This window comes from Tachyglossus aculeatus, chromosome 2, assembly GCF_015852505.1.
Source record: "Tachyglossus aculeatus isolate mTacAcu1 chromosome 2, mTacAcu1.pri, whole genome shotgun sequence".
Classification (NCBI taxonomy): Eukaryota; Metazoa; Chordata; class Mammalia; order Monotremata; family Tachyglossidae; genus Tachyglossus; species Tachyglossus aculeatus.
Window position 1 is genome coordinate 88,040,783 of NC_052067.1, and position 20,884 is coordinate 88,061,666.

The 20,884-nt window shown below is 41.0% G+C and overlaps 1 protein-coding gene across 1 annotated transcript in view; it reads left to right on the plus strand.

Annotated features, from left to right (window-relative positions):
- ARHGAP18 (Rho GTPase activating protein 18) overlaps window positions 1–20,884 on the plus strand; it is a 139,149-nt gene that overhangs the window by 67,098 nt on the left and 51,167 nt on the right. The window contains exons 2-5 of the mRNA XM_038741204.1: window positions 1,695–1,891; window positions 5,861–6,096; window positions 9,843–9,906; window positions 19,717–19,889. Of these exons, the coding sequence (XP_038597132.1) occupies window positions 1,695–1,891; window positions 5,861–6,096; window positions 9,843–9,906; window positions 19,717–19,889 (670 nt within the window). The remainder of the gene's footprint in view (window positions 1–1,694; window positions 1,892–5,860; window positions 6,097–9,842; window positions 9,907–19,716; window positions 19,890–20,884) is intronic.

A 20,884-nucleotide genomic window follows, 5' to 3' on the forward strand; every position in this document is an offset into this window, starting at 1 on the left:
TAATAAGGACCTTGTCTATACTCCCCCAAATACTTAGGGTAGCATGCTGGAGGCACTCAAAAGATACTATTGATTGATGAATTGATTGGCTGGACAAGCAGTAATAATAATAATGGTATTTATTAAGTGCTTACTGTGTGCCACGTACTGTACTAAGAGCTGAGGTAGATACAGGATAATAAGGTTGGACACAGTTCCTGTCCCCATGGATCTCACAGTCTTAATCCTCATTTTACAGAGGAGATAACTGAGGTGCAGAGAAGTTAAGAGATTTGCTCTAGGTTACACAGCAGACAAGTGGCAGACCTGGGATTAGAACCCAGGTCCTTCAGACTGCCAGGCCTCGGCTCTATCCACTATATCACACTGCTTCTCAAAGCAAGAGCACTTGAATTTTCTGGGGCTGGATCTAAAAGCTTGGAGGTCAGTGAGATTTTTAGGACATTAATTAGAATTGACCTTGAAATTTAGACTTGCCTCTAGGAAAAGCCAAATCTATCCGCAGGCCAGTGAATATTTATTTCATTTCCACTTTCTTTTCATTTGGTATTTTGGGATCCAAATGTTAAGATTACCAAAAGGGTGTGTTTTCAGGAAAGTGTACTATCACAAACTAGAAAGCATTTCATGTTTCCCACATTGGGTGTCCTGCCAGACTCCTCTCTCCACCAGTGAGCTGGCAATTGCAGAATATGCTGGATTCACTGAACAGTTTTTTGGATTAAACTGCAATATTTCTACTCCACATGCCTAGCAAATGTTGCAAAGTGAGTATGGACGCAACATTGAAAAAAAAAAACACTGAACATCAACCAGCTCCACATTAGGAGAAATTGACGGTTCAAAGTAGGGCCAGAATTTTGAAAAGTGCAAGTGCACTGAAGTAGAAAGAATTTTTGTTCAAACCCTCTACATGTGTTTTTTTAAAAAAAGCCACAGATTTTCTTCTCCTCCTTTAATATAGAGCCAGGGCAGTTTCACCTGGTAAGCAGGTAGGGGCTTGCCATGGTGTCTGTCGTTTCAGTTCCCTCCAGAGGATTCTATTGCAATATTTATGATTTTCAATATTTGCTGATGTTACCCAAACTAAAGCTGGGCCTTCTAAGCCTTGGTGTTTGTATTCTATATGCGTGACTACAAGCCCACTCTGTTTCTGAATCTTATCAGAAAAAAATACTGAATTCATGAATCAGTTATAAGCTAAAGGGTGTCTACTTTGTGTTTGTTTTGATAGTCCTGCCTGAAGGAGCAGGTGTGTTTATGAAATGCCTTCTTCTGTGTAACAATACTGTTACTCAAAACTCTATCCCTCTCCCCCACCTTTTTTTTTGAGCATTCATCTCATGGAAATTTACAAGAAAATTCTTGCCAGGACAAACACATTCTTTGAGAAGTGAAAAGTTTCAATGGGCTTCTGGTTCAAGCGTGCACTGTACTTCCTTCCTCTAAACAGAAAGTTTGCCTTAACATTTTAAAGCTCACCTCCCAACATCCCACTATTTCTATGTTGATTCCACAAATAAGAAATCAGAGGAATTTCTTTGTTAACGTTGCCTCCCTGAACATTCTCCCAGGCTTTATGGGTGAGAGTTCAAAGTACATTTCACCCTATTTCATTCAAGGCCATTTTTTTTAAAGGAACACTGTGCCCCAGCACTGAGAAAGTTTGTCACTGATTTTTCTTGTATTTCCAGTCGCAGATCAGGCCAATATTCCATGAACCATGAAAACACCGCAAAAGCCACAGGCAGTCCACCATTTGACCGATCCAATTCCCAAGACTCTTTGGAAGAGACATCTATGGAGGATTACTGGACAGAACTGGAAAACATCAAGAAGTCTAGGGAAAATCGACAAGAAGAACAAGAGGTGGTTGTTAAAGAGCCTGATGGTAATAATAAAACCATGTTTATTCAGGGGTTTTTTTTTTGCCATGTGTGAAAGTAGAAGAGACGAGGTCACTGCTGACCAATATTGCTTTTATGAATTGTCTATGACATATGTCAAAACTAGAAGAAATGTACATGACCTGTATCTTGCTTGTGTACTGCAATAATAATGATACTATTATTTATTAAGTGCTTACTTAGTGCCAGGCTTTGTACTAAGAGCTGGGGTGGATACAAGTAAAATTATGTTGGACACAGTCCCTGTCCCACAGGCCTCACAGTCTTCACCCCCACTTTACAGATGAGGTAATTGAGGCACAGTGAAGTGAGTTGCCCAGAGTTACACGTCAGACAAGTGGCAGAGAGAGGATCAGAACCCAAGTCCTTCTGACTCCTAGGCCCGTGCTCTATCCACTAGGCCATGCTGCTTCTCTTGCATTTGAAGGAAAGTGGCATTTTCCACTAGCTTTTACTGTTGGCTGGACTAGGATTGCCACTAACTACGCCAGATATCAGATGGCTTTTTCCTCCTCTTCCTTGTCCATGGTGCCACTTGGGGTCTATGTTTTCCATCTGATGGAGCCTCAGATTGCAGTCTGTCTCCCTCCTCCTCCCACTCCTTTGCAAGAGTTGAAGGAGAGGCAGAGAGTAACTGAGTGGTACTGAGGTGTGGTGTTGGTAGGAGCCACCATTCTGTGATCATGTTTGCCACTCAAAACCCAATTCTACACCTAATTCTCTCTCTGTATAGATTGGAGCTCCATTTTCCTTGTGGTATGTTTGCATACCTCCCATTTCTGAGGCTTTTTGTCAGTGCTGTATGATGTGCTGGTTTGATTGTGGCCATCACAAAGCCTTATTTATTCATCAGATAGCCACCAACATCTATCTGGCACTGATGTACTGAATCATTTGCTCATCTGGTTTTCTGATCTCGACTGTTTTTCTTTTTATCTCATCCTTCAATTAGTGGAGCACTGTGGGTAGGGGTAGTCTCATGATTGGAATCCAAAACAATTCTATTAAAGAATTGATAATCTATAATGAATGATTAGCCCTGGATCTACGCTAGTTCCTTGGAAATGCCACAGAATTTGAATGAGTGAATGAACAGGAATGTGTCTGTTTATGATAATAACTGTGGTATTTGATAAGTGCTTACTACGTGCCAGGCCCTGTATTTAGTGCTGGGGTAGATACAGGCAAATCAGTTTGGACACAATACCTGTCAAACATGGGGCTCACAGTCTCAATCCCCATTTTACAGATGAGATAACTGAGGCACAGAGAATTGAAATGAAGTCCAAGGTCACACAGCAGACAAGTGATAGAGCTGGGATTAGAACCATGTCCTTCTGACTCCCAGGCTTGGGCTCTATTCACTATTCCATGTTGCCCCTCAATGTTTATTGCTATATTGTACTTTCTGAAGCACTTAGTACAGTGCTCAGTAAGCACTCAATAAATATGACTGAATGAAGGAATTACTTATGGCACCATGACATTTGGCTGATCACTGCCTTAGTCTTTTACAGTGACATTGTTCAATTCCAATGGGACATTAAAATAGGGGCAGAGAAAGATAATAAACGTGCCACAGTATTTCTCAAGGAATGACCCTAATGGTAAATTAATGTGCGAATTAGAACCACAGATAGAAGACACCACAAACACCCACCTAAACAGGCCGCAGTAACCAAGATTCCACCTTGAAGGTTAACAGAGAAAACTCTAATTCATATTCAGATGCTCTTGTGACCCTCTGAACTATTTCATATGCTTGATTGTGACTCTCAGTGGAAAATCCAGGGAAGGATGTGTAGCCAAGCATAACTCTGGGATTTGTCATAAATTGACAGTTTGTGCCCAGTAAAACATTTTAGCTACTAAAAGGTTTTCCTCTGTTTGTCATTTTACATTTGGTTATAACCAGCTCTTGACCTCTGCAAAGTATTGGAACGTTTGTTTAATTTCCTTCAAAGTTTAGTTTCCTTTGAAGCTTTCTTAACATAATAATAATAATAGTATTTCTAGGCATTTGCTATGTGCCAGAAACTGTTCTTAGCACTGGTGTAGATACACAGTCCATGTCCCACAAGTGGTTCACATCTTAATCTCCATTTTACAGATGAGGGAACTGAAGCATAGTGAAGTGACATGAGTTGTCCATGTCACACAGACAAGTGGTGGAACTGGGAATAGAACCCAGGTCCTCTGAATCCTAGGACCTTGCTGTAGGCCACATTGCTTCTCAATGTGAGAGTTTTGAAAAAGAGGTTATCATGTAGATTCTACGTTATCTCTGTTCATCAAACTCTTTTAATTCATTAGAGTGGCAAAGAAAGGCTTTACATTTCCATATAGTGGCAATGACAAGAGGCCACTTTACAGCCTCGATGATAACTGTAAATATCATTAATTCACCTGGCTGTCAGTGTATGTTTGGGCATTCTTTGGACAAAGCACTGTATTAGGCAATGGGATAGAAACACTATAAGCAGATGGGCCATTGTCCCTGTCCCACATGGGGCTCTCAAACTAAAAGGGAGTTAAAACAGGTGTTTTTTCCCCATTTACTGATGAGGTAACTGAGGCAAAGGAAAAAATAATTGACTTGTATAGGGTCACATAGCAGTCAAGTGGTGGAGCCTGGATTAGAACCCAACTCCCCTAATTCCCGGCCCCCATTCTTTCCCCTGAGAATCATCAACATCATCATTGTCATCATTATAATTGAATATCTACTGAAAGTAAAGCATTGTGCTGACCATTTGGGAGATATCCAATTGAGATTAAAGACACAGTCCTTTTCCCTGTGGTTCATAATTATGTGCCAGGCACTGTATTAAACACTGGGTTAAATGTAAGCTAATCAGGTTAGACACAGTCCCTGTTCCACATGGGGCTCACAGTCTTAATACCCATATTACATATGAGGTGTCTGTGGCACAGAGAAGTGCAGTGACTTGCCCATGCTTACACAGCAGACAAGTGGAAGAATCTGGGTTAGAAACAGATCCTTCTGTCTACCCTGCCCATGCTCTAGGCACCAGACCACACTGCATTTCTGCTCTCCTCCTACTGCTTGGAGGAGGTCCAAGTTGCCTCTCCTATTTAAATCATATGTTGTTTTCCATTCCCTCTCCAATCTTCCCTCTTCATTTTTATAAATAACCTGGAGTTGAATGCCATGACATTACTATCTAAGTTTTGGTAGAGGAGCATTCATTTCTTGTTCTCTGGTGCCCTGGCCAATTACTCCAGTGGTTTTTAAATACCTTTCTGAAGCCAAACGAGCAGTTTGTAATCCCATAATTATTAATGCTTCTCATGTTAATGGTTAATGTGACAGCTAAGGTGAGCAGGGAAAGAGTATAATGGTTACCTCAGAGATGCTTGATATATTAGAGAAAGTACTAGTAGGAACTTGGTAACTGATTTGCTTTGTGATAGGATGGGGTCCCTAAATATCCACACTAATTCATTGCCTGAACAATAGAAAGAGCAATACATTTGATCCATTTATTACTCAGTGACATTACTGTAATTATGTATCATCAGGTAATACCAAAAAGTGTGATATTCTCTTTTAGACTGTGAGCCCACTGTTGGGTAGGGACTGTCTCTATATGTTGCCAGTTTGTACTTCCCAAGTGCTTAGTACAGTGCTCTGCACACAGTAAGCGCTCAGTAAATACGATTGTTGATGATATATTTGCATACACCATACCTCCTAATATCTCTGAATCTGGACATTAGGTGAAAAGGACAACTCTTAGGGCTATTCTTTACATTATTTTTCTTGTATTATAATATTTGTTAAGCAGTTACTTTGGGCCAAGTACTATACTAAGATACAATATAATCAAGTTGGACGCAGTCCCTGGTGCACATGGAGCTTACAGTATAAGAAAATGAGTTTGTTTAGACTGTATCCTGATGTACTGGATTTTTTTTTTCTCTTGCTACAGAGGGAGAGTTAGAAGAGGAATGGCTCAAAAAGGCTGGTTTGTCCAATCTATTTGGTGAGAGTGCGGGAGATTCCCAGGAGAGCAGGCTGCTTTTGTCCACACTGACTCGGACCCAGGTAGCTGTGGTGCAGAAGCGAGTAGAGACCGTTTCCCAAACGCTGAGGAAGAAAAACAAACAGCACCAGATCCCGGATGTTAGAGACATCTTCACACAGCAGACAGAGTTGAAGGAAAATGTGAGTTCCCAAGCATGTGGTTTGTGTTTGTATTTTACCTTTCTGGTCTCTTTTAGTTGTTCATCTGTTTTTCCTCCCTGAAAATCAGTCTGTAGAGCAGCCACATTGGCAGACAGGTCCTGGGTCTCTCTCCTCTAGAAACTGGCCCTGTCACTGCTTATTCTCTTGGTCCTCTTTTGTGAGATTTTGTTCTGTATAGTGTAGATCAACTGCTTCCTGATTTCAATAACAATTCAACTCATTTTGGCATCAGGAGAGAGGATAGCAGGACACATTTTCATTGAATTAACTCAAATTCTGGATTAGTGAGGGGTTGAATCAAGTTTCTGCTCAGCCTCTCTCCAATACAAGAAGAAACTCCTTTAAACAATTCTTTTGCCCTTCACCCTTCCTCTTTTTTTTCTCACCAATCACTATCCTTATATTGAATACATGACCTGTTAAGTCCATATTTTCTTCTACAGAACCCAGAACAGGAATAAGTTAATGTGACTTAAATATAATATTAATGTGAAATATGTTCGACGATGATGATGATGGCATTCGTTAAGTACTTTCTATGTGCCAAGCACTGTTGTAAGTGCTGGGGGAGATACAAGGTAATCAGATTGCCCCACATGGGGCTCACAGTCGTAATCCCCATTTTCCAGATGAGGGTACTGAGGCATAAAGAAGTGAAGTGACTTGCCCAAAGTCACACAGCTGACAAGTGGCGAAGATGGGATTAGAATCCATGACCTCTTACTCCCAGCCCCGGGCTCTTTCCACTGAGCCACACTGCTTCTTGTGCATGTATATCATCAATGTATCTAGAGAAAGTGTTATATATGACTGTATATATAGTCATATAGTTATATATAAAGACTATATATATGTTTATGTATAGATATATAGATATATATGTATATATAGATAGAGATACATATCTATATGTAGATATATAGATATAGATACATATCTATAGATAGATATGCATATCTATAGCTATACATATCTATAGATAGATATACATATCTATATATATAGATATATATCTTGAGTATATACATATCTAGAGAGAATGCATGTGTGCCATGGTATCTATTGCCATCTCATTACATAAGTGACCCTTTTTCATGATACAAACTATGCTTTAGAAAAGGCTGAGGTTGCTTCTTTTCTATTGTGCTGCCAAAGAATAATAGAACTTCCAATTTGTATCTGTTTTGTTTTTCGGGGACTCCTACACTATAGGATCAGGTTTCCAGCTGTAGTGAAGAGGTTGGGATGGGCAGTTTTCTAGATTTCCTGTTTCACTGTCTGCTTGATTTAAAAAAAAGAGCAGAGAATGAGAGAGTGTGACAAAAGAAGATGGTCACACAGAACCAATGCTAAGGGAAGGAACTTACACTGGGCTAGTCCTCGAACAGAAACGGGCATTGCATCGTCTTGAAGTTGTAGGAAATTTCTCAACAAATGCTAATCTCATTAGAACGGCAGTTAAAGAGGTCCAAATTTATTGGCACATTCATGAATCTCCTGATATTCATTATTGGAGAAACTCTGAGTTACGTAATCACATTAACTGATTCCTGTTAATGGGTCTGTAGAAGAAAATGTGGAGTAAACAGGACATGTATTCAATAGCTAGAAAATGATTTCCAAGAAAAAAATGAAGGGTGATGGTGATGGAGGAAGGAATTGTTTGAAGGAGTTTCTGCACCTTCTCTCTCCCCTCTGCTATACTTTGTTCCCCTCCAAAGCCTTCACTACTAGTTTAATCAATGGATTAAGAGTTCTCCCTCTTGATTTGGGTCTGCGTCCAACTTGATCATTTATGCGCCCTCAGCACTTAGTACAATGCTTGACACATAGTAAGTGCTCAACAAATACCACTGTTTTGAGCCCAGCTGAGTCAACTGAGGCTAGGCTAATATGATTGTTAGCCTGTGAACCCCATTTGGGACAGGAATTGTCCAACCTGATTATCTTGTGTCTGACCCAATGCATAGTATAGTTCATTGCACATAGTAAGTGTTTAACAAGTATTCTTCTTATTATGATGATTATTCTTGGGATCTCCCAGGCATAGACTTAGGGGTGGATTTGCTTTTAGCATTTCCTTTTCCTCTATTTTGTGATATTTAAGTGCTTACTATGTGTCGGGCACTGTACTAAACGCTGGGGGATTCATTCATTAATCATTCATTCAGTCATATTTATTAAGTAGTTACTGTGTGCAGAGCACTGTGCTAAGTGCTTGGGAAAGTACAATACACCAATAAACAGTAACATTCCCTGCCCACAGTGAGCTCACAGTCTAGCATGGGGGGAGCCAGCCATGAATACAAATAAGTAAAAGTGGATACAAGCAAATAGGGCTGGACAATCTCTGTCCCCCATGGGGCTCACAGTCTTAATCCTCATTTTACAGTTGAGGTAACGGAGCACAAAGAAATGAAGTGATTTGCCCAAAGCCACACAACAGACAAGTGGCAGAGCTGAGATTAGAACTCATGACCTTCTGACTCCCAGGCCCAGAATCTACTAACATCCTTTTAATGTTTTCAGTATCTAGGCATTTCTAATTTTTCTAACAGTCATGGAAGAATTTAACCAAACCCTTTTTGAATCTGTTTTTTGGTGCCTGCAAAACTTTCTGTGGGAACCTGACCCAGTCAAAATTCAGCACTTAGAACAGTGATTGACACATAGTAAGTTTTTATTAAATATAATGATAATACTAATAATAATGATAATTTGTCACATCATTGGCTTTGCTTTGTTTTGTCTGAATGTAAATTGGTATTGCAAATGAAATGTTTTTTCTGTTTTTAGTAAAAAAAAAAAAAAAAAAAGCACTCAATATGTTTCTCGTTCCAGCAGATTAATAGACTTTCAAATTTTGAAAAGTACTTCTGACATCTCCAGCTATTTTGGTGTGGACCATGAATACAGGTCTGCAACTGAGGCCCTAATATCTTCTTTAAAAATAATAATAATAATAATTATGACTTTTGTTAAGCACCACTTTTGTACTTTTGTTAAGTACATTGCCTGGCAATGTACTAAGTGCTGGGGAGGATACAAGCAAATAGGGGTGGACAGAGTCCCTGTCCCACATGGGGCTCACTGTCTCAATCCCCATTTGACAATTGAGGGAAATGAGGCATAGAGAAGTGAAGTGACTTGCCCAAGGTCACACAGCAGGCAAGTGGCAGAGCAGGGATTAGAACCCATGACCTTCTGACTCCTAGGCCCAGGTTCTAGCCACTAGGCCATGCTTTACTCCTTAGCAGTCTTCTGCATCTATCAGACATCTACCCAAGTCATCAGTCTTTAGAGGGCTTAGTACAGCACTTAGTATAGTGCTCAGCACACAGTAAACACACAGTGACTACCATTGATTGGAGAGGTGAGGCTACATTGATGTTGCCAGTGTGAAACTCCTCTTTAAACACTTTCACATAAACTCTTCTTGGCTGGAATCACAACTCTAAAATGAACACATGTTGGATCTTAACACAGTGACATTTTGGATCGAAACAGAAAACTACTCCCAACACATATATTCACATATGCCGCCAAGCGTCTCAACAGTCACTTGAACGACATGTTTATTATTTAAAAACTTAGGCTCTGGCAATCACACATGACTAAATTTGTTTAGTTCCAATTGAGTATCTCTGAATGATAGTAAATATCACGTTCCATTTTTTCAGGTTGAATGCTAGGGAATGACAGGATGGCTTCTTTTCTTTTCTTAGGTTCCAGATGGAAGTGAGTCACAGTCTGTCGGAACAAGTGAAAATAAAGAAGCTACACAGGATGGTATGTTGTACAACTTTCTTACATTTTCCTTTTATTCAGCCAAGTCTAAAATTAGTACTTATTAAGAATATTTCCCTTTGATTTTCATAACAGAATTACAGACACTTAGATATTGTTCTTTATAAGGAATTGCTTTATTATAGAAAAATTCAAGTATGTTTGCAATTAATATCTTTTGAAGGTCTGTTAAATCAACTATAAAAATAAGGAAAGGAACAGCACCATAAGGTCCTTGTATTGTTTCTCAGTTCCGTTTTCATTCCTTTTGAATCTGGTCAATATTTACTGTGAGCCCACTGTTGGGTAGGGACTGTCTCTATATGTTGCCAACTTGTACTTCCCAAGCGCTTAGTACAGTGCTCTGCACACAGTAAGCACTCAATAAATATGATTGGTTGATTGATTGATTTATGGTTTACAAAAGTCAGAGGATAAGCCAAAGCATTAAAGTGAATTCAACAAACAGTGAGCCCACTGTTGGGTAGGGACCGTCTCTATATGTTGCCAACTTGTACTTCCCAAGCGCTTAGTACAGTGCTTTGCACACAGTAAGCGCTCAATAAATACTATTGAATGAATGAATGACAAATTGAATATTTTCTTTACCTCCAGAAAATCAGGTCTTTGTTAGCAAGTATTTGCTCACATTGCATACCTTCAATCCATCATAATTATTGAGTGCTTACTATATGCAGAGCACTGTACTAAGCACTTAGGAGAGTACAATACGACAAAATTGGCAGACATGTTTCCTGCCCATAACAATCTTACAGTCCAAAAGCAAAATCTTGAAATTCAATGATAAGGTTTCCCATTTTACACTGAAAAAGCAGGGAAAAAAATGGACCCAAGGGTGTGAACAAATCTGATGCTTCCAGAAAAAGTTTTGCCTTTCTACTTCACCACACCCTCTCACCCTCCTAGCTCCTAGTAAGGAAACAATAATTTATCCTTGAAGGCTGCAAGGTTGGCAACAGTAAAGGAAGTTGTGTGTCTGCATCAGCTTGCTGAAGGGTTATAGTTAGTGAGAGGAGGTGTAAAAGCACCAACCAAACAGCAGAGAAACTTCATTTTGTTGTCTGTCTGATTTTTTTCTTACCTAAAGACCTTGGGGTTATCCTTTCAAATGGGAAGTACTAATAGGCAAACACTTGTTCAGCCCTTTTCAATGTGGTGGGTATTGAGCAAGTTAAATGGGATGTACTTCCATGCTGCTTCACTTCTGCTTTTGCCAGCATAAAGGGAAGTGGGCAGAGATCCCAAAATTAAAATCACCATCCCAAGGGTCATAGTGCTTAGTCTTACATCTGTTTCAGGACTGTGCAGTGCCTCTTGATAAGCAATAATGAACAAGCCAGAGCAGGCAAGCAGTTAATGGTTTTGGAGGAAGCAGAAGGAAAACATTGACTGAGGTTCAAAGGAATGTTACTTACTGACTGACTCCAAATACGTGGGGGATCTAATTGAAAATCCAGTTAGAAAGCGCTCTAATTTAAACAATGTCTCATTTATTAGCTTAAGTGGAGACCCTGTCATTTTTTTGAAAGATTAATTCCTCTTTTAATGGTCAAGCTATCCTCCTGCCTTACAAATCACTATTTTACCTTGCATCCAGCACATATGCATGTGAAACATAATGAAATTTGATTGGTGAAAGTATTTAACTAGCAATTATTTTTTCCCTTTTTCTTTTGCACTCCCATAATTGCTTGGATATGCTCCAGAGAAAACAATATTTACTACCAGGAAAAACATAAGCAATGCTTTACTGGTATAGACCAGTGGTGGTTAATTTGGGCTTCTTGTCTAAGTACATTTTTTCGTAATGGTGGGAGTTGGGTTCTTGGGAGTATGGGTGTGTGGGGTGGGGAACTCTGAGGGAAGGACTCTGTGTGTCAATTTTTTGCCTCATTCTAATCCCCATGTGCCTGAAACCTTTCAGTGCCTAAAACCTTTCAGTGTTCTATCAATCAATCAATGGTATTTACTGAGCTCTTATGGTGTGCAGGGCACTGTACTAAGCACTTGGGAGAATACAATACAGTAGATTTTAGACATGATCCCTGCTTTCAAGGAGATTCCAATCTAGTTTGGAAAACTGACATTAAAATAAGTAAGAGAAGCAACAGAGTACAAGGATATGCACATACAGGCTGTGGGGATGGTGTGAGTATCCAAATACTTAAGGGCTTGTTGCTTTCAACAACCCACCTGGGTACTTCCAAGTGTGAACAGAGGTGATGTCAGGGTAGAAAGGTAAACTCTGGTGAAGAGTAAACATGGTTTGGAGATCCCAGGATATTAGGATTGTACAAGACTTTAATAGCTAGGGCAGGTGTTTAAGAGCCAGTAGGAACCATCAGCCCTAAGTCATCATTAATAATCAATGAGTTCAATCAATGACATTTATTGAGCACTTATTGAGCACCGTACTAAGTACTTGGGAGAGTACAATACAGCAGAGTTGGTAGACACATTCCCTACCCACAATGATCTTACAGTTAGGTGAGGAGACAGATATTAAAATAAATTATGGTTATGTTCATTACTGCTGTTAAAAAACAGGGGTGAATATCAAGTACTTAAAGGATATAGTTCCTAGTGTGTAGGCAATGCTGAAGGGGGAGGGAGCAGGGGACATTAGGGCATAGTCAAGGAAGGCCTCTTGGAGGAGACATGATTTTCATAAGGCTTTGAAGGTGGTCAGTTGTATATGAAGGGAGAGGGAGTTCCAGGCCAGAGAGGTTGTGGGCAAAGGGTCTCCGCACAGAGAGATACAAGATTGAGGTACAATGAGTATTGGTGGCATTGAGGTACAGGAGCACATTATGCAGTGTGGGGTGTAGTAGAAAATTAACAAGATAAAGTAATAAATCGTGAAGGGGCAAGCTGATTAAGTACTTTAAAGCCAACAGTATGGAGTTTGATGCAAAAGTGGATGGGCAAGCACTGGAAATTCTTGAGGAGTGGGGAAATGTGGACAGAATAGATTTTTAGAAAAATTACCCAACCAGCAGAGTGAAGTAGAGATTGGAGTGGGGCAAGACAAAGACAGGGAGGTTCATTCATTCATTCAATTGTATTTATTGAGCGCTTACTGTGTGCAGAGCACTGTACTAAGAGCTTGGGAAGTACAAGTCGGCAACATATAGAGATGGTCCCTACCCAACAATGGGCTCACAGTCTAGAAGGGGGAGACGGACAACAAAACAAAACATGTGTTCAGGTGTCCAGTCATCAGAATAAATAGAAGTAAAGCTAGATGCACATCATTGACAAAATAAATAGAATAGTAAATATGTACAAGTAAAATAAATAGAGTAATAAATCTGTGCAAACGTATACAGGTGCTGTGGGGAGGGGAAGGAGGTAGGGTGGGGGGGATGGGGAGGGGGAGAAGAAAAAGGGGGCTCAGTCTGGGAAGGCCTCCTGGAGGAGGTGAGCTCTCAGTAGGGCTTTGAAGGGAGGAAGAGAGCTAGCTTGGTGGATGTGCGGAGGGAGGGCATTCCAGGCCAGGGGGAGGATGTGGGCCGGGGGTCGATGGTGGGACAGGAGAGAACGAGGCACAGTGAGGAGGTTAGTGGCAGAGGAGTGGAGGGTGCGGGCTGGGCTGTAGAAGGAGAGAAGGGAGGTGAGGTAGGAGGGAGTGAGGTGATGGAGAGCCTTGAAGCCCAGAGTGAGGAGTTTTCGCTTAATGCGTAGGTTGACTGGTAGCTACTGGAGATTTTTGAGGAGGGGAGTAACATGCCCATAGTGTTTCTTCACCAAGATGATCTGGCAGCAGCATGAAGTATAGACTGAAGTGGGGAGAGACAGGAGGATGGGAGATCAGAGAGGAGGCTGATGCAATAATCTAGTCAGAATAGGATGAGAGATTGAACCTGCAAGGTAGTGGTTTGGATGGAGAGGAAAGGGCGGATCTTGGTGATGTTGCAGAGGTGACACTGGCAGGTTTTGGTGACAGATTGGATGTGAGGGGTGAACGAGAGACTGGAGTCGAGGAGAACACCAAGGTTGTGGGCATGTGAGACGGGAAGGATGGTAGTGCCGTCTACAGTGACAGCAAAGTCAGGGAGAGGGCAGGGTTTGGGAGGGAAGATAAGGAATTCATTCTTGGACATATTGAGTTTTAGATTGCGGGTAGACATCCGGATGGCAATGTCCTGAAGGCAGGAGGGAGACCGAGCCTGAAGGGAGGGAGAGAGAGCAGGGGCAGAGATGTAGATTTGGGTGTCTTCAGTGTAGAGATGATAGTTGAAGGTCAGTAATGATGCTGATTTAGTAGCCAAAATGGTATATGATAAGTTGCTGGATCAGCCTAACAGTTGACGGAGACGAAAGGGAGTGTTTTAGCTATATTGTGAAGGTAGAACTGATAGAATGTAGTGACAGACTGAGTGTTAGTTGAATTGGAATGATGTTGATAAAAATGCCTAATTGGCAGATTTCCAAGTTGCTAGGAGACAGGTGGTAGTGATGTTGTCTACAGTGATGGGAAAGACAAAGAGGGGACAAGTTTTGGATGGGATTATGAGGGAGTTATCAATCAATCAATCAATCAATCGTATTTATTGAGCGCTTACTATGTGCAGAGCACTGTACTAAGCGCTTGGGAAGTACAAATTGGCATCACATAGAGACAGTCCCTACCCAACAGTGGGCTCACAGTCTAAAAGGGGGAGACAGAGAACAGAACCAAACATACCAACAAAATAAAATAAGTAGGATAGAAGTGTACAAGTAAAATAAATAAATAAAGAAATAAATAGAGTAATAAATATGTACAACCATATATACATATATACAGGTGCTGTGGGGAAGGGAAGGAGGTAAGACGGGGGGATGGAGAGGGGGATGAGGGGGAGAGGAAAGAAGGGGCTCAGTCTGGGAAGGCCTCCTGGAGGAGGTGAGCTCTCAGCAGGGCCTTGAAGGGAGGAAGAGAGCTAGCGCGGCGGATGGGCAGAGGGAGGGCATTCCAGGCCCAGGGGATGACGTGGGCCGGGGGTCGATGGCGGGACAGGCGAGAGCGAGGTACAGTGAGGAGATTAGTGGTGGAGGAGCGGAGGGTGCGGGCTGGGCAGTAGAAGGAGAGAAGGGAGGTGAGGTAGGAGGGGGCGAGGTGATGGACAGCCTTGAAGCCCAGGGTGAGGAGTTTCTGCTAGATGCGCAGATTGATCGGTAGCCATTGGAGGTTTTTGAGGAGGGAAGTAATATGTCCAGAGCGTTTCTGGACAAAGATAATCCGGGCAGCAGCATGAAGTATGGATTGAAGTGGAGAGAGACACGAGGATGGGAGATCAGAGAGAAGGCTAGTGCAGTAGTCCAGACGGGATAGGATGAGAGCTTGAATTAGTTATGTTTTAGATATGTTAAGTTTAAGGTGTCAGTGGGACAATTAGACCAGTTTCTGGGGGGAAGGGGACAGAGCCCCTATTGAAGGGGATCAAGGAGAGAATTGGAGGGAAGGAAGTAGAAGCATTGGGTGTAGATAACTTGCTCAAGGAGTGGAGTGATAGCAAGGAGATGGGGCATTAACTAGAGGGAGCTGTGCGGTCAAGGAAGGGTTCCCTTAAAGTCATACATAAATAAATATGTTTAGAAAGAGCAATGTCATTACAATCCTAAGCCTAAGGCCTCTATCCTGGTTTCAGTCACTACAATCCTAAACCTAAGGCCTCTATCCTGGTTTCAGGCAATGTGGGCTTTTTTCTGATTGTAGCCTGTTTGGTTTGCTTTTAAAAAGAAGCTTAACATGCTTTGAAGGGTTTGGGTTTTGTTGTTGTTGTTGTTGTGTGTTTAGTATCCTTGTTGGGTTTGGCTTCCATAAGCCCCATCAATCATTAAAAAAATGGCTTCACAATAACCCTTAATAAAAAGTGGCAAAATCAACTTTCTGCTTACAGTCGTTTCCTAGGAAACCGATAAACAGAACCCCAGAAAAAACAGAAGTAATGTTGTAGCTTTGGACACTGTCAACACTTTTCAAATTTTTGATAATATGAGCATAAGGATTCCAGTATTGAGAAATACTGTGGTTCTAACTCAAACTGCAAAATCCAAGGTTAGGGACAAAGATTACCGTGTTTTTCAGTAGAATCCTGAACAAAGCAGTGGTGTTCCTGAGGTGTCTAATGAACAATGAATTTATTAAGCAATTAATAATGTTTTCTTATTTAGCACTCACTCTGTCCTAAGTGCTGGGCTATATACAAGGTTATGAGTTGGAACAAATTTCATTTCTCATGAAGGGGTCACAACCTATTTTCTTCCCATTTTAAGATGAGGAAAGTGAGGCCAGAGAAGTTAGATGACGTACCCAGGATCACACAATTTTCCAGCAGTGGAGCTGGGTCTCCTGAGTCATAGTCCCATGCTCTTTCCACTGGGTTACACTAAGCAAGTGCATTGGTAGTTTACCTAGCCACATACTACATTATCTGAGCCCAAAGATTTCTGGTCATGTGAATATGCCAGCTAGATTTTTCATGGAAAAGGTTGTGACCACAGTCTTTTGGGGGTCCATGTCAGTCAGTTAATCATATTTATTGAGCGCTTACTCCATGCAGAGCACTGTACTAAGCGCTTGAGAGAGTGCCTTATAACTATCACAGACACATTCCCTGCCCACAATGAACTTAGAGTCTAGAGGAGGAGACAGACATTATAGAACTCTGCCTCAGGATAATTTTCCCAAGGGTACAGATGAATGTATCAGGAAAACTTACTCTAGTTTTGTTTTTAAATTAGCTTCAAGTGAAATAAATTTTTTCTTAAATAAGGAAACCCTAATGTTTTCAGGAGTAGCAATCATCTGTTTGAATTTCCTGGGCTTTTAGATCTGTTTATTGTTAATCGGGATCTTTAAAATTATTGCTATTCTAGATAAAAATGAAACAAATCTTTATGTGTGTTTTCTCGTAGTCACAGTTTTCTATTTATTCTTAAAAAGAATATTTAAAGCAGTATTCAGATCCTCTTTTCAGAGCTGATTCAGCATGCATGATAGTTAACTTAGCTTAAGGGTTATATTCCTTGCCCATGGAATTGTTGGATTCAACAAAACAACTTCAAATTTCAGCATACCCCTTTAAATGTGTTAGTTTTAACCCTTCATTTAAAATCTTTCAGGGATGGAGAGTGAGAGGATTAAAAATTGGTTTCTTGTCTACCACCTCGTTCATGTGCCCTCCTGTGTTTGTATCTGTCATTGCCTCCACCTCCACCAAGAAATAAGAATATAATAATAATAATGAGTGACATCTAAGTTCTTACTATATGCCAAACACTATACTGAATGTTGGGATTGATGCAACATAATCAAGTCAGACACAGTGCCTGTCATACATGGACCTCATAATCTAAAGAGGAGGGAGAAGAGGTATTGATTCCTCATTTCATAAATGAGAGAACTGAATCACAGAGAAAGAAGTTAAGTGACTTACCCATGGTCACATAGTGGGCAAGTGGCAGAGCAGGGATTAGAACCTCGGTACTCTGACATCCAGGCCCATGCTCCTTCCCCTAGATCATGATGCTTTTAACCTTATCAGATTGGAGTGATTCCCAGTAAATTCCAGAATCTACTACTCCCATCCCTACCTGCCCAGTTCATGGATTCTGGGAAATTCTTTGATTCTGTGAAATTTCAGAAAAAGGGAGGAGAGGTGAAGGTATGGAGATAATTTAGTCCAGGAATCCTCCTGACAGATGAGAAAACCACATGATTAGCCTGCAGCAAGAACATTTTTCTGCTGACAAAGCTCAATAATAATAATAATAATTGTGGTGTTTAAGTGCTTACTAAGTGCCAGGCACTGTAGTAAGTGCTGGAGTGGAGACAAGTAATTGGGTTGTACACAGTTCCTGCCCCGAATGGCTCATAGTCTTAATCCCCATTTTGCAGATGAGGTAACTGAGCATAGAGAAATTAAGGGACTTGCCCAGGGCCATAAAGTGGACAAGTGGCAGAGCTGGGATTAGAGTCCATGATCTTCTGACTCCCAGGCCCGTGCTGTATCCACTATGCCGTGCTGCTTCTCCACCAGCAAATCCGGTTATCCAGTCACTTTCATTTTACTCAGAAGTTCAGGAACCTCCCCAAAATGTTTTGGAACAAAAGTGTAATTCCAAAATGGTGATGACTCTCATCCTATCTCGTCTGGACTACTGCATCAGCCTTCTCTCTGATCTCCCATCCTCATGTCTCTCTCCACTTCAATCCATACTTCATGCTGCTGCCTGGATTATCTTTGTCCAGAAATGCTCTGGGCATATTACTCCCCTCCTCAATAATCTCCAGTGGCTACCAATCAATCTACACATTAGGCAGAAACTCCTCACCCTGTGCTTCAAGGCTGTCCATCACCTCGCCCCCTCCTACCTCACCTCCCTTCTCTCCTTCTCCAGCCCAGCCCGCACCCTCCGCTCCTCCGCCGCCAATCTCCTCACCGTACCTCGTTCTCACCTGTCCCGCCATCGACCCCTGGCCCACGTCATCCCCCGGGCCTGGAATGCCCTCCCTCTGCCCATCCGCCAAGCTAGCTCTCTTCCTCCCTTCAAGGCCCTACTGAGAGCTCACCTCCTCCAGGAGGCCTTCCCAGACGGAGCCCCTTCCTTCCTCTCCCCCTCGTCCCCCTCTCCATCCCCCCCATCTTACCTCCTTCCCTTCCCCACAGCACCTGTATATATGTATGTATGTTTGTATATATTTATTACTCTATTCATTTTACTTGTACATATCTATTCTATTAATTTTATTTTGTTAGTATGTTTGGTTTTGTTCTCTGTCTCCCCCTTTTAGACTGTGAGCCCACTGTTGGGTAGGGACTGTCTCTATATGTTGCCAATTTGTACTTCCCAAGCGCTTAGTACAGTGCTCTGCACACAGTAAGCGTTCAATAAATACGATTGATGATGATGATGATGACTTAGCCCAGCATTCACCAGATTGTTTGGGTGTTTGTAACTTTCCTCACTTGAGAAGTTATTGAAAATCACTCACTACCTGAAAAATAGTCAGTTCTCACATCATCAGCTTCAGTAATTTTGTGTGCAGAGCTCTGTGCCTTGTACTTTGGACTCTGGGCTTCTGTTTTGTCTTTTATGTTGTTTCATATTTATATTATCTTTCTCTTTTGGTGCCTCTGTCACAATCCCTCCCGTGCCTTATTTTTAGATTGAGTGTTCCTGGAGAGCCAAGGACCATGTCTAACTCTCACCTATGTTTTTTTCTTATTTTATAACACTTAATATAATGCTCTGAACATAGTAAACACCTATCAATTGTGGTATTAAGGACTTTCTATGTGTCTAGAGCTGTAGTGAGCAGTGGGGTAGATACAATATAAGCAGATCTTATATAGGATTAATAAATTATATTTCTGTTACTGTTACTTATATTGTATAAGTACAGTCTATAATAGACTGTAAACATGTTGTGGGCAGGGAATGTATCTCCTATACTGTTGTGTTTTACTCTCCCAAGTGCTCAGTGAAGTGAGTGCTCAATAAATACAATTGATTAAGTAACTGTATAAAATGCAGCCATCCCTGTCCTTGAAGAGTTCATAATTTAATGAAGAAGTTATGGAGACGTGAATTGGTAGTAATGTAGTCATTAAAATAATGGATATGAATAATGAATATGCAGATACATTTCAAGCAGATCAGTAAACACCTGAGGACATAGAGGTGCTAAGATGACCCGAGTAGAAGACCTGATTGGGAAACTGAGGAAAATTGATAGTTTCTGGTTACTAAATTAAGGGGAAAAAAAGGACTTAATAATGCTGGTGTATCTTGTTTTTACAGATCAGGCATCTGACTTTAGTATCAGGGACAAAGATAGTCCACCTGGGCCAAGTGAAGTCTCTACTTCTGAAACTGACATCAACTTGGAGATTTCATTCGCCGAGCAAGCATCCCAGCTGAAAGAGGAGTTGAAAGACAAAACACAGATTCACAGACAAGATACTCTATTACCTGTATGTCATTCTTGGCTATTCATGTGCCTTAGAAAATGTATGGAGTGTTTATTCTTTTTTTATCGATTTTTTAAGACTCTGCTTTTGATAAGACTTGAGAAAAGGTTAAAGAATTTTGATTTATTCTGCCTGGAAAACAGAGAGCTGAGTGGTGATTGATTTCAGATAGAACTACATTTCCTGGGCATAAGACAGCTGGGTCCCTTATATGCTTATATCGTTTCAAGTACTTCCCAGGGACCCTAATGCACCCTCCTTCGGACTGTCAGCTTGTTGTGGGCAGGTAATGAATCTACCAATTCTGTTACATTATACTCTTCCAAGTGCTTAGCACAGTGCCCTTCACATAGTAAGTGCTCAATAAATACGATTGATTGATCAATCCCTCTTGTTACCCCTATCCATGCAGACTTTCCTCTGGGCATTGTGAGTCCAGACTTTAAACTCATAGTAGATAGGAAACATATCTACAAACTCTGTTGTGCAATATCCTCCCAAGCACTTAGTACAGTGCTCTGCACATAGCAAACATTCAATGAATACCACTGATTGATTTTGAGTGGGAATGGTGGGAGCTGTGAGGAATAATTTGCCCTTCTCTGTGCTGAGCTTCAGTTATCATGATGGCCAATTATATTTGTTACATTGTGCTCTTCCATGCACTTAGTGCAATGTTCTGCACACAGTAAGTGCTCAGTAAATTTGATTGATTAGTACCATTTATAAAATGCACATTTGATGCAGTACACTGTACCAGGCATTTGGGACATACAGAATAAAGGAGTAACGTGTCCTATGTCAACAGGGCACTTACACTATAATGAGGGAAAAGATATATAAACACTTATAATTAGACTGAAGTAAATAATTGAAGTACACGTATATCTGTAAGTGCTAAGGAGGGTGTAATAAGTTTTTAAATGCTAGGATTGACTGAAGGGATGATATGGCTGAGGATGCTGGGAAATCAATCAAGGAAAGCTTTTTGGAGAAGG